At 41.4% G+C, this 14,446-nt stretch overlaps 1 protein-coding gene across 2 annotated transcripts in view; it reads left to right on the top strand.

Annotated features, from left to right (window-relative positions):
• THOC5 (THO complex subunit 5) overlaps positions 1–14,446 on the top strand; it is a 48,989-nt gene that overhangs the window by 30,884 nt on the left and 3,659 nt on the right. The window contains exons 10-16 of one of the 2 annotated variants that reach the window (XM_088443527.1): positions 5,577–5,612; positions 6,566–6,643; positions 10,894–10,934; positions 12,188–12,287; positions 12,370–12,478; positions 12,588–12,689; positions 12,851–12,947. In XM_088443527.1, the coding sequence (XP_088299653.1) occupies positions 5,577–5,612; positions 6,566–6,643; positions 10,894–10,934; positions 12,188–12,287; positions 12,370–12,478; positions 12,588–12,689; positions 12,851–12,947 (563 nt within the window). The remainder of the gene's footprint in view (positions 1–5,576; positions 5,613–6,565; positions 6,644–10,893; positions 10,935–12,187; positions 12,288–12,369; positions 12,479–12,587; positions 12,690–12,850; positions 12,948–14,446) is intronic. The other variant, XM_088443526.1, reaches the window with a different exon arrangement.

Genomic DNA, 14,446 nt, shown 5'->3' with positions numbered 1-14,446 from the left:
ATTGCACAATTTCTATATAATCAAACGTCTTATCCTCAGAAGATTGTGAGTCCTCTGTTCAGAGAAAGCTTGTTCAATCACTTCAAATCTTCTTAATCATGTCATCCGTGGACAAAGGTGTAGATGTGTCTCTCAAAAAAATGGAGAGAAAGCAATACATAGCATAATCTCCTTTTTAATAATGAGTAGACACATAAAACATGTAAACACACGTGACATATAAAATCCTTAATTAGAAGAAAAAAATACAATTACCATCAAGGCTTTCAGAACTATACAAAAGTTCTGGATAGGTATGTATAGCAGAAATCCTTAGATGTCCACAGATCTCAATCAGCAATAACCAGTCAGGCCAATACTGTGACAGGATCCAGGAAAATAAGCCAACGCGTTTCCACCCCTTCCTGGGGTCTTTATCAAGGCAAAGTGAGTAAGTGAATGCAGTCCTAGAGATTTTACTCTCTTAAATACTGCCATTCACCAATCAAAAAACAGCAGACAACTAAATACAATACAAAACAGGTGTATCAGACTAATCCCTCCCTCCATATGAATATTCATGTGTTTGAGATTGAGTAATGTCACTTAAGCCAATAGGTTTGTGTTTGGCTCCGATCACGTGTTCCCCCACGTCATTGAACCCGGAAGTCTCCCCCGCACCGAGGCGTCCACATTGTCTAGGCAACTTTTCAGGTTATATCCGGCATAGCCACCTTAGCGTCTATATTGTCAAGGAAACTTCCCCGATCACGTGACCTGCGGCGTCAGCGCGGAGGTCATGTGTTCCAAATTATCCCCGTAGTCTGGGGGACCATCATGGTTACTTCCGGTAGAGCGATCTTAGCATCCCTGTTGTCAAGGGAACTTCCCGATCATGGGACCTGCAGCGTCAACACAGCGTTCTCTTTGTTTAAGAAAATCTTTGTTTACATTGGGTTTAGTCCGCAGCATGTTCAGGATAAGGCTGATATAACGCTATTCTTTAAGCACATTGAACAGGGATGATTAAAACCTTCAAGGCTGGAGTTCGATATTGGCACAAGCCCTCATACAAAAATATATAAAAACAACATTGTAAGTAAAGGAACATGAAACATAATAATTAAAATAGCAATCATGTTAAAAGATAAAAACTATATAAAACCATAATTATCAGTAATAGTGGGTTAAAATCATAAAAACCATTTCAACTCAAAATCAATATTAAGTCCACTTGGTTGCAGGGTATTAAATTCATAGATATACTGCATCTCTTTTTTGGCAAGTTGTCGGGCTAGATCCCTTCTCCTCCAATTGCCTTTAACCAAAATTAACCCTGCGAATCTTATAATATGAGAGACCGAACAATTATGTGCAAGTTTAAAATGTTGAGAAAGAGCATGACTCTCCAGACCTTTTTTAATATTACGTATATGTTCGCCTAATCGAATCTTTAAAGGTCTGGAGGTACGGCCTATGTAAACCAAATTACAAGAACATTCTATCATATATACCACATTTTTAGTGTTACAGGTAATAAAATCATCAATCGTTTTTTTTAAACCATTAATAGTCATTTCTTCCGTCTTGTTGCCCCCATAAGTATTGGGTATGGCTTTGCAGCCCATACAAGATCCACACCTAAAAAAACCTTTCGACTTAATATGACTACTCTGACCACTGGAAGGAAACGCACTCCTGACAAGTTTATTCCCTAAATTGGGTGCTTTCTTGTAAATTAATTTCGGTTTGTCGGGTATCAAACCACCTAAGACTGGGTCCTTTTTTAAAATAGACCAATGTTTGTTCAAAATTTTTTCAATGGTTTTGTGTTGAGCACTGTAACCTGTAATGAACGCCCATTGGTAATCATTGTCTTGTTTCACCTTCTTTACATTCTTCTTAAGTAACTCTTGTCTCTCAACAGTTTCAATATTGGTTAAAGCTTTGTTTACTGTATCTTGGTCATACCTGCATGCTATAAAATTTTCCTTCATTTCCAAGGCCTGTTTTTTAAAAATCTCATTATCAGTGCAGTTGCGTTTAAGCCTTCTCAATTGTCCACCTGGAATTGACCGCAGCCAATTTTGGTGGTGACAACTATCTGCTCCAATATAGGTTCTTGAGTCGGTCGGTTTAAAGAAGGTTTTAGTCATAATCTCCTTTCTTACATGATAAATGGTGATATCCAAAAAATTAACCTCCACATCACTAATATTAAAAGTTAAATCAATATTTAAGAGGTTGTTATTTAAATACAAGCAAAAATCATTTAAGAGAGAACGATCTCCTATCCAAAAGAATAAAATATCATCGATAAAACGCTACCAGGACACCAGGTTCGCGCCAAATGGGTTATTAAGCCATACGGCATCGGTTTCCCATTGTCCCATAAAGATATTCGCATAACTTGGCACGAACCTGGTGCCCATAGCGGTCCCAACCTTCTGAAGATAAAAATCATCTTTAAACTTGAAGTAATTATTATTTAAAATAAACTCCACCCCATATATTAAAAAAACTGTTGAGAGACAAGAGTTACTTAAGAAGAATGTAAAGAAGGTGAAACAAGACAATGATTACCAATGGGCGTTCATTACAGGTTACAGTGCTCAACACAAAACCATTGAAAAAATTTTGAACAAACATTGGTCTATTTTAAAAAAGGACCCAGTCTTAGGTGGTTTGATAACCGACAAACCGAAATTAATTTACAAGAAAGCACCCAATTTAGGGAATAAACTTGTCAGGAGTGCGTTTCCTTCCAGTGGTCAGAGTAGTCATATTAAGTCGAAAGGTTTTTTTAGGTGTGGATCTTGTATGGGCTGCAAAGCCATACCCAATACTTATGGGGGCAACAAGACGGAAGAAATGACTATTAATGGTTTAAAAAAAAACGATTGATGATTTTATTACCTGTAACACAAAAAATGTGGTATATATGATAGAATGTTCTTGTAATTTGGTTTACATAGGCCGTACCTCCAGACCTTTAAAGATTCGATTAGACGAACATATACGTAATATTAAAAAAGGTCTGGAGAGTCATGCTCTTTCTCAACATTTTAAACTTGCACATAATTGTTCGGTCTCTCATATTATAAGATTCGCAGGGTTAATTTTGGTTAAAGGCAATTGGAGGAGAAGGGATCTAGCCCGACAACTTGCCAAAAAAGAGATGCAGTATATCTATGAATTTAATACCCTGCAACCAAGTGGACTTAATATTGATTTTGAGTTGAAATGGTTTTTATGATTTTAACCCACTATTACTGATAATTATGGTTTTATATAGTTTTTATCTTTTAACATGATTGCTATTTTAATTATTATGTTTCATGTTCCTTTACTTACAATGTTGTTTTTATATATTTTTTATGAGGGCTTGTGCCAATATCGAACTCCAGCCTTGAAGGTTTTAATCATCCCTGTTCAATGTGCTTAAAGAATAGCGTTATATCAGCCTTATCCTGAACATGCTGCGGACTAAACCCAATGTAAACAAAGATTTTCTTAAACAAAGAGAACGCTGTGTTGACGCTGCAGGTCCCATGATCGGGAAGTTCCCTTGACAACAGGGATGCTAAGATCGCTCTACCGGAAGTAACAATGATGGTCCCCCAGACTACGGGGATAATTTGGAACACATGACCTCCGCGCTGACGCCGCAGGTCACGTGATCGGGGAAGTTTCCTTGACAATATAGACGCTAAGGTGGCTATGCCGGATATAACCTGAAAAGTTGCCTAGACAATGTGGACGCCTCGGTGCGGGGGAGACTTCCGGGTTCAATGACGTGGGGGAACACGTGATCGGAGCCAAACACAAACCTATTGGCTTAAGTGACATTACTCGATCTCAAACACATGAATATTCATATGGAGGGAGGGATTAGTCTGATACACCTGTTTTGTATTGTATTTAGTTGTCTGCTGTTTTTTGATTGGTGAATGACAGTATTTAAGAGAGTAAAATCTCTAGGACTGCATTCACTTACTCACTTTGCCTTGATAAAGACCCCAGGAAGGGGTGGAAACGCGTTGGCTTATTTTCCTGGATCCTGTCACAGTATTGGCCTGACTGGTTATTGCTGATTGAGATCTGTGGACATCTAAGGATTTCTGCTATACATACCTATCCAGAACTTTTGTATAGTTCTGAAAGCCTTGATGGTAATTGTATTTTTTTCTTCTAATTAAGGATTTTATATGTCACGTGTGTTTACATGTTTTATGTGTCTACTCATTATTAAAAAGGAGATTATGCTATGTATTGCTTTCTCTCCATTTTTTTGAGAGACACATCTACACCTTTGTCCACGGATGACATGATTAGGAAGATTTGAAGTGATTGAACAAGCTTTCTCTGAACAGAGGACTCACAATCTTCTGAGGATAAGACGTTTGATTATATAGAAATTGTGCAATAGGAATTGACTTTCCATTTTTTTATTGCTTCATTATTAGAGCGCCGACATGATAACAGTCATCTAATTTGCATAGAGATAGTATTTATTCTGAGGTTGCGGGAACAACATCATAGGTCATTTGATCTGTTGGCTGCTTTAGCGCATGGGTATACACTCCACTATTTCTTCTTGTCTAAGTATTATATTGAGCTGCATGTGGTATGATTTGTGCGCTGGTATTTTACCCCTAATTCCATATCTTGGTTGGTAATATGTGCAAGGAACTGGCAAATTTTGTTGATTTAACCTATTCACTGCTGACAAACAGGGAGTAATAGCTCTTGCAAGCTTCTTTGTGATGATGCAGAATTGTTGCAGACCCAATGATTTGGGGTGCTGCATAGCTAGCATACAACAGTCAGGGAGAGGGATCAAAAGGAGCACCTTTCAGCATGCCCCAGAAAACCGTTCTGCCCGTTCTAGGTAACTGCTCCTCTTATTTTGAGCACATCACAGGCTAATGCTTAACGCAAGGTTCACCAAAAGTGATAGATAGGTTTGCATATAGTCACTGTGAAAAAACTTACAAACAATACTGTTATGTATTTTGTGTGAATTTGTATTAATATATTGCAACACTGTCATACCTTAACCAAGTCTAATGGTGCGTACACACTGGGCGATATTACTGAGCGATTGCACGATTACGACATCTTAATCGTGCCATCGCTCAGTAATCGTGCACTTTTATGTCAGAAACGACCAGTGATGCGTGCTCCCGATAATGACAGATTGGCCATGTTCAGGAATGATGGACTGTGCCTGCACTGAACGACTGATCATTCAGTGCAGACACTTCCGGTGATCAGGAATGACGGTACGATTACGATGTTGTAATCGTACTGTCTTTCCTGATCGCTCAGTGTGTACGCACCTTAACATGGTGAGTTTATGGACTGAGATGTTTATGCATTGGTGGTGACATCATTTTGCTATGTGTAGGATGTACTAATACTGTCAGTATGTACTGTGCCACTTGCCCCATGTTGCACATGTTCAGTCTTATAGCCAGGAGGTCCCCCACATTGTTTGCTTTCCTGTGCTTCACATATTCTATCTATTCCCCCCTTTCTCTTTATTCATGCCTTGCTTTCTTTGTGTCTGTTTTTTTCCCTTGCCCTGATATCAGCCCACATGAACAGTTACTCCCAGCCCTATAGGCAGGGTGAGTATACATCTTCTGTTCATCTCCTCTCTGTCCTGTTTCACACCTGTTATATTTACTTTCTATTCTGTGGATCACACTTATTAGTAGGTTTTTGCTGAACTGCTATAGTTTGCTACAGGTGAAGAGTGTCTGTAAGGAGCATATTAAATGGTTGGCAGATTATTGCGGTTATAAGTGTCAAACTGATATTGTTTCTAAGCTTTGAGGTGCAGCGCTAAAAGCATTATTTACTAACCTTGCTGATTTGCCTGTATGTAACACTTTGGGGTCTAATTACTAAGCAGTGTTAGGAGACAGAGTGAAAAGTGATAAGTCTGTGATAAGGTGCCAGCCAATCAGCTCCCAACTGTCATTTTTCAAACACAGCCTGTGAGATGACAGTTGGGAGCTGATTGGCTGGTACCTTATCACTTTCTTATCTCTTTTCACTCTGTCCCCTAACACTGCTTAGTAAATAGACCCCTTTGTATTATTGCTATTAATACCTGGTAATTATCTAGTCCAGTGGTTCTCAAACTCTGTCCTCAGGACCCCACACAGGTCACGTTTTCCAGGTCACCCAGCAGGTGCACAGGTGTACTCATTACTCACTGACACATTTTAAAAGAATCACAAATGGAGCTAATTATTTCACTTGTGATTCTGTGAGGAGACCTGGAAAACATGCACCGTGTGGGGTCCTGAGGACCGAGTTTGAGAACCTGTGATCTAGTCTAATAATCTACATTCACATCACCACTGGGTTGATTTGGATAACAGTGGCCTAGACTAAATACGCACACAACACAATGGCTGGACATACAGCAAATATCTTCCTATTAATTTTATGTTGTGGTTTATTGTTCTTCTATAATAGATGAGAGAAGTGGACACTGTATGCATTTTGCTCTTGTGCTTTTTTGCTGCTATACTTGATTACAATGCTGAATTCCTTTACTTCCATGTTGTAGACAAGAAGCTTATTGTCACCATTGAGGGAAGTGTGGAAGAGGCAAAAGCTTTATTTAAACCTCCTGACGATTCACAAGGTAATTAAAAAGACCAACAATACTTCTATGTGTAAAGCGTGGACATACATGTTACCAAGAAAATGTTTAGCGTTTTTTCCAATACCTGAATAACAAAGCACAAAAGTCAGATTCCACACTTCCTAGCCACTTACCCGAAAACCTGCTGGCGTATCAGTTAGTTTATCTCCTTAAAATGTTCAGTGACAATTTGTTGTTCTTGCACTTGTGTATAATTCAGAATCAGTATGTAATGCCGGCTGTCGGGATGCCTCCCGATGGCTGGTATCCTTACCCTAACCCCTCCATTCTTGTAGCGTAACCCTCCCAGTTAGTGCCTAAACCTAAGTCTCCCCTCTTCGTGTCTAAACCTTAGTCTACCCCCTTAGTTCAACACAACACCCCCCCCCCCCCCCCAAAACCTAACGCTAACCCAGCTATGCTACCTAAACCTGACCACGAGTAAACAGCGCATGGGACTTACCTCGTTTGGGCTGGCGTCCTTCTGGATTCCGGGACACAGAGACTACGCTGGAGTATAGGCTGCTAATGAGGCCAGATTTTTTTCTGCTTTTTTACTTTATTGAGCAGGCAACGCCGGGGGTGCCGCTCCACCAAACTCCGGTGCCGGTGGATCGGCGCCCTCTGCCGGGTCCTCGCAGCACACGAGGACCCCAGCTGTTGGAGGCAGCAAGGCAAGGACGGCTCCCTGCTTTCAGGGAGCCGCATCAGCATGACTGTCACCGCTGGTGTGGAGACCACTGGCGGTGCTGACAAGAAGGAGGCCGGGGCACTCGCACCCCTGCTTAGACCACCAGGGCATACAGACAGCGGGGGGGGTCTACAGTGCTGTAAGCAGTGCGCTGGAGCCTGTAAGCGGCCATTGCCCAGGGGGATTTATGTCAGCAGGGGGAGGTAGGCACTCCCTGTTAGCCCCAGCCCATAGTGTGATCCCTCACGTAGGCTTCCCGCCATAGGATTTCTCTTCCCTCCTATCTTGCACAGGTACTGAGCGGCCATTCTTGGAATACGTTAACATGTCTTCCAATAACAAAGTGCCCAAGGAGGTGGAGGCTCCTTTGCTGCGTACATGTAGATCTTGTTCTGCTGTTCTATCCCCACAGGATGCGGTCCAGGATGGTCTCTGTATCCATTGTTGCTCAGGCACGCAGCGAGACGTTCAATCTACTTCTTTCAGCCAGGTACTGACATTGGCGGCCAACTTGTCGCAGTTGGTGAATCGCCTTACAGTTCCCGCGCCTGTCCTTCCTACTTTGGAGATCCAACCCGCCCCTATTATGCAGTCTCATCTGCAGCTGCCTGCGCTGGAATCCCCATGGATGAGCACCTTCTCACAGTCCGTGCAGGGCTTAGCACAGGTGTCTACCTCCTTTCGGCAGATTCTGGATAGTGACCATACTTCTGTTTGCAGACTTGTCCAGGTGTGAGAGCTCTGTCCCCCAGATGGTTGATGTCTCTGATTCGGATCTCTCCTCAGACCATGAGAAAAAATTTCCGGTGCCTCTGAGGATGAGACTTCATCTGTTCAGGAGGAGCCTCTCCCTCAAGTGGACATTGTTGCCTTAGTTAGCGCAGTTCAATTGGTCCTCTCTATTAAGGACGAGGAGCTAGCTCCTAGACCCAAGGTGCCGGTTTTCAAGAGTAGGAAAAAGGTTTCGGTGGAGTTTCCTAAATCTGAACAGCTTGAGGAAATACTAGCGTAGGCTTGGACCACTCTAACAAGCGGTTTCAGGTCTCCAAGCGCATTGCGTCCTTTTACCCACTCCGTCGAGGAGTGTAGCAAATGGGAGTCTCCTCCTGTTGACAACCCGTCAATGGGGGTTTCTTTTTCCCCTGCAGGGGTTCTGCGCCAAAGGCCCATGTTGTCTTCCCTTGGATGTGGAGAAGAGTGGCCTTAGACAACCATCTATTTGTCTGTTTTAAAAGTTTTCCGTAAATCTACCCCTTAGAGTTTGCCTGCCGAGACCGTAAACAAAGTGAATGTCTTGCAGCCACCACGGATGATGAGACACAAGCTATATTACCAACCCAGCATCAATAGCAGCTGATTCTCTGATGTGTTCTACCAAAAAACAGATGTGACTGAGGAGTACCTGAATGTAGTCCTCCTTCTAGTTGATAAGCCCATCTAAGAGCCAGTCCAGTAGACGTAAAATTTATCTTTTTTTTTTTTTTTTTATAAATTTCCTTTATTAAAACATAGGAGAGGTACAAACGTTTTATCCACATTAAAAAGTCGATTGACAAAACAAAGTAAATGTACAGTATAACAAGTCACGTACAGAGGAGTGTTACATGGGTATTTTCAAGGGATTTTATGTGTTTGGTAAAGGGGTTTTATGTGTTGCCCAACACATAACATAACATATCATACAGAGATCAAGGCTTTATCTGTGTAAACACTATACAATATTTTGAACGATATTGGCGATAACACATCGTTACAACAATTTCTTTTTATTGTCCAGTGTGTACGCACTATATCGTTAACGGTGCACGCTCCCACTTGCAGTACAATCTGGGATATCATTAGCGAAGCCATGCTGCCAAATGCACATTGGACCCGCTACTTACCCCCACCGTCTTTCAGTGTTGCCGGCATCGGCAAGTGTGTTTGAACTTACCGATGCCGGCACCCCTTCTGGGTCTGCTGCATCCGATATCGCTGGGTACACACATCGTTTAGTGTGTACCCAGCATAAATTGCCGGGTATTTTATGTATAGTAAAAAATCATCTTTAAAGAAACATCCAATTTACAGTCTGTACTATTTTTTAAAGAAGCTGAACCTGGCACTGGAATAGTAGTTTTTCTAGCAAGGCGAGTGATAGAAGAATCAACTAAAGGGGGTTTCTCTCATTGAGACCTATATACTTCTGGAAGAGGGTAAAAAGATAACAATCTGTGAGAAATCTAAAACCTACTAACTGGATGAGACCATGCCTCAGAAAAAAGTTACTTCAGTTGAAGAGAAGGAAAAGTTACAACCTGCCTTCTTTTACGTTCAGACAGTAGCATTTGGTCATGGGTCAGCAAACACCTTGCCAAGGGCACAGCATGACCCAGTGTGGGCACAAGTCTTGACCTATTGGTGCAAGATGTGGTTAATTGTGATGACAGATACCAAATTTCAGGACTTGGGTGCTGTCATCCTTCACTGCCGGTTTCAGAGTGTGTGGTCCCGGGAGGAAGCCAAGCTTCTGATCAATGTTGTAGAATTAAGAGCTGTCTATATGCTCTTGTTCATGTTGTGGGGAATCCAGCAGGATAATGCATTGGTCATTAGAAAATGTGTCCGCAATGTTCGTACCAGAGGTGGCTGATTACCTCATCAGGCATGCCCTACATTCCAGAAAGTGGTGTCTCAACCAGGACATTTATCGGATTGTGGAGAGATGAGGCCAGCCAGGCATTGATATGATGGCAGCCAGTTGAACCATGTTGTTACAGGACCATGAATTTACAGCTGTGCCATGTCGTCACGGTGCTATATTCACCTGATTTATCAGTTCCCTCTGTTTTGCAGTGCTTTCACTCATTCTATAAATAAAAAGTAGAGAGAAGGCGTTCTGATGCTCTTGGTAACACAAGATTGGCAATGACGGTCATAGTACACGGACAGGAAGTCAGTGAGCCTGTAGTGGTGTCTTCCTCTGATATGGGAACTGTTAGTTCAGGGATTGCTTTTCATCTTGGATTTGTACAGCTCTTAAGCCATGATCTTTAATAAGGAGACTTTCTGATACAGTTATAGAGACCATGGTTAGAGTTACATAGCTTCTCGGTTAAGAATTTATTTTGGAGGCATAAAGTTGTTTCCTGTTACTTCTTTGCAGTTGTTTTGCTTAATGATCTTTTGGTCCTTTATGATTCTTACAAGAGCGGTTGATCTACTTCTAAAAAAATGATCACCAGATAGGTAATATGTATATCTGTATACTATACTTTTCTCACATTTGTTTAAATACCTGGTACATCACATACCTGGCTACATCACATTTAGCTGCAGTTACAGCTGGGAGTCTGTTTGGTCTATGTTAGCTTTGCACATCTTCGCCCATTAATTTTCACTAATTCTTCTTTGCAACATTGCTGAAGTACTGTTATACAATACTACAAAATAAAGGTTTTTATTGACTCAGAATAAGCTCTTCCCAGTGACACTTGCAGGTAACTAAAATGTGGTGTTGGTCTGGTAATGAAATGTGCAATAGTGGTTACTTTTCCTAACTGCCTCTTTATACTCACAGATGATGAAAGTGATTCAGACGCAGAGGAAGAGCAAACAACGGTAAGAAAAAGCAATGTTTGTTATTTCTCTCAACGATTGGAATTAGTTTATTTCAACACTACAGCAGGTAGTATATCAATTATGGAAACCTAATATCCTTTTATGCATTCCAAATCTAAGGCCATTTCATTTAGTAATGGTTCAGCACAATGCACAGTTATGCCAAACTATCTTTATTACCAAATACATGATTAGCATAGGTGCTCAGAAGAAAGGGTTGTCTAATATAACTATATCAATCTAGAGATTTAGAATGCATAGCTTCAGCTAGAAGCATGAAGTCTCAATCAAAAGCTTCCTTGACTGGAGCAGTTAAAGCAGTGCAAAGCATTGTTGAAAGCTTGTAATAGGGTTGTACTTCGTAAAATCTTTTCTTTTTCTAATTCTATGGATGACACTTGAGGTGCTGGGGTATAGCAGATGGCATTAGCAGCCTTGGTATTTTTATATAAACCAGTCTAACCCAAGCTCCTCCCCTTCTATATCCCGGTTGGCTGACAAGGATATCCGCTTTTAACATTAACCAAGCCAGAATACAAGGAGGGAGGGGAGAACCACACTGTCTAACGAACTGCTCTGCACTCACCCTAAGCCCAAAAAAAGGTATAGAATTGTGGAAATTTGTGCACTGAAGACCAGATGACTTTTCTGCACAGCTGTGCAGCAGAGGACTTTGTCTTGCTGCCCATGAAGCCCCATAGACCTAGTCGTGTGGGCCCATCACATTGTCAGTCATTGGCCTTCCTGCTCCGTCATAAACCTGGCAATTTACTGGTTCATAAGGAATCTGGAAAGTAATCTGTGCTGAAATGATTGCTTAGATCTCAAAGCAGACTAACCTTCATGGAAAACGAAGAACAAATACCTACCTTCCTAGTCGAGGATATGGCAAGGAGAATCTGTTTTCCAAGTGAGCATCTTTGATGTCCATGGTCCCCAGAGGCTCAAATGGTGAAAATGCAATTTCAGACGAGCAACGCCATGGTAGGGATGGTCATCGCAAGGGAGCCATCGAATAATGGTGGTGTTGATGCCATCACAACGTGCCTTAGCAACTAATCAGCAATTTGCTTGTCTTTTTGTAGTGTAGGCTAGACAATGGGAGAAAACGTCTGGTTGTTGTAGTGTAATGTGCAACTTCTTATCCTGCACCGATGTTTGTTTGAAATTTGCTGGAATTGCAGTCCTTGTATCTGTATCTGTCCATACTTTTCATCCATTACACAATTTTAATTGTGGCCATTGTTATGTAGAAGCGGCGACGTCCAACTCTTGGGGTGCAGCTGGACGATAAGAGGAAGGAAATGTTAAAGAGGCATCCACTGTGTGTTTCCATCATAATTAAGTGCAAAGGTAAGTAAATATTGCCACTGCGTACATATTTTACACAGTATGAGGGTACGTTTAACGCAGTCTTTCTCTCTTTTCTTCATAGATAGCAGCTCTTTAAATTTGACTTTCTACTTCCTTATGAACCTTAACATACTCACTGTAAAGGCAATCGTCACGCCAGCATCTGAATTGGCAAATGCCATCAGTGCAGGGTAAGACACCAGGGAAATGCGAAGCGTTCACCATAGTAATGGCTGGGTAGAAAAAAAATTATTTGTTGTTATTACAAGGATCTCTGAATTCTTTTCCTTCCTTCACTAGCGATCTGCTGAACCCTGATTCAGTTCTCCGGTGCCTCTACCATGGAGATGATGGCAAGAGAACCCCAAATCCAGCCAATCGATACCAGTTTGATAAAGTGGGGTGAGTTGTGTTGCATTACTTTAAAATATTGATTATGCTGAATAATTTTCCATATGTAAAATGATGAGTTATGATGAAGAGCGGTTAATAAAACTTTCATCACATGTAACATTATTGGCTTTAGTTGTGAAAAAAATCTCATTATCACCATGCCATTACAGGATCTTGGACCTGAGTGACTATATATCAGATCTAGGGCACCCTTACCTATGGGTACAGACAATGGGTGGACTCCATTTTCCAACAGACCAACCGCAGGTAAAGAATATATTGCTGCTTGTCTTAGGATAAAACATTTAGCTGTTATTGTTCACTACCAGCACAGCACAGACGGTGTAATGCCTCACAGCCCTGAGGTTGTGGGTTCGATTCCCACCATGGCCCTACCTGTGTGGAGTTTGTATATTCTCCCTGTGCTTGTGTGGGTTTCCTCTGGGTACCCGGGTTTCCTCCCACACTCCAAAAATATGCTGGTAGGTTAATTGACTCTTAACATAAATTAACCCTAGTGTGCATGTGTGCGCATGTGATAGGGAATATAGACTGTAAGCTACACTGGGGAAGGGACTGATGTGAGTGGCCAAATATTCTCTGTAAAGCGCTGCGGAATATGTGTGCGCTATATAAACAACTGGTAATAATACCAAAAAGTGTTTGAAGCTTGTTTCTACCAGTGCTTAGGGTTATTACACACCATGGTATTGTTGTGATTTTAACATCCACTAATACTATGGAGAGAACCTTTCCAACAATGCCTAGAAAACACTTCTGATCAAAAAGGATTTTGTTTTTACTCTAATTTACTAACATTTCATTTAGCTGCAAACTGTAACCTAAGCTATAGTAACTAATCGGACACTTGCTTCATTGTCTAAAGCTGGATACACACTTAACCGATGAAGCGGCGAGCAGACGATTTACTAAGCTATACACACTTGCCAACCGGCCGCTTGATATATCTGGCTAAACATCACAACCAGGCAGGCATTTAAATTTGCCCGCCCAGTTGTGATGTCATTGTCGGCAGTGCTTGCAGCCAATGTACGGGTGGTTGGCGGGTCACCCGTACACACAGCCAAATGTACCGATATATTGGCTGTGCTGCAGGTCCGACCTGATAGGTCTGTGAACGATCTGCTATCGATATATTGTCCATTGTTCAATATGTCTAATAATGAGTACTCAGCTTAACTTACAAAATATAGATAAAAAATTTGTTGAATGTGGTATATGTAATGTCGAGAGCCAAGACCCTGATGAAATGTCGACATAGTCTCTGGTGGCCCAGCAGTGACTTACTTGCTCCAGTGGCATCTTCCGGGTCCCCGCGTTCATGTGACTGTCGTTTCCGGTGTCCTTTGATGGAGTGGCACTCCAGTGGGTACACTGCCCATATTTCCTACCCATAACACTCTCCTCCTGCAGCCTAACCCTATTGTTGACATTCTGAGATTTCCAATGTCGACATTGTGAACATGTTGACATTCTGAGAATGTCTACATGTTACCTGTCTACATTTTAACATTATTGACAACATAACTGTTGACATTGTGGAGTCGACATTATGACATGAATGTTGACCTTGTTTATTGTCAGTGACTGAATCCCTAATTGGTTACTGAAATTCAGTGTTATCCACCAAAATGCAATGTTTGCATGGGCCAATGCAATGTTAGATGGGTCAAGTGGTTCCTATCTGCCATCAAATTCTAAATAAGCCATTCTTACAAGTTCCGGTTGCTGCAAATTAGAAACTT

The sequence above is a fragment of the Taudactylus pleione genome, unplaced genomic scaffold (assembly GCF_031769625.1).
Source record: "Taudactylus pleione unplaced genomic scaffold, aTauple2 ptg000330l, whole genome shotgun sequence".
Taxonomy (NCBI): domain Eukaryota; kingdom Metazoa; phylum Chordata; class Amphibia; order Anura; family Myobatrachidae; genus Taudactylus; species Taudactylus pleione.
Note: the sequence above shows the minus strand (reverse complement) of the source record. Positions and strands in the feature narration are given on the sequence as shown.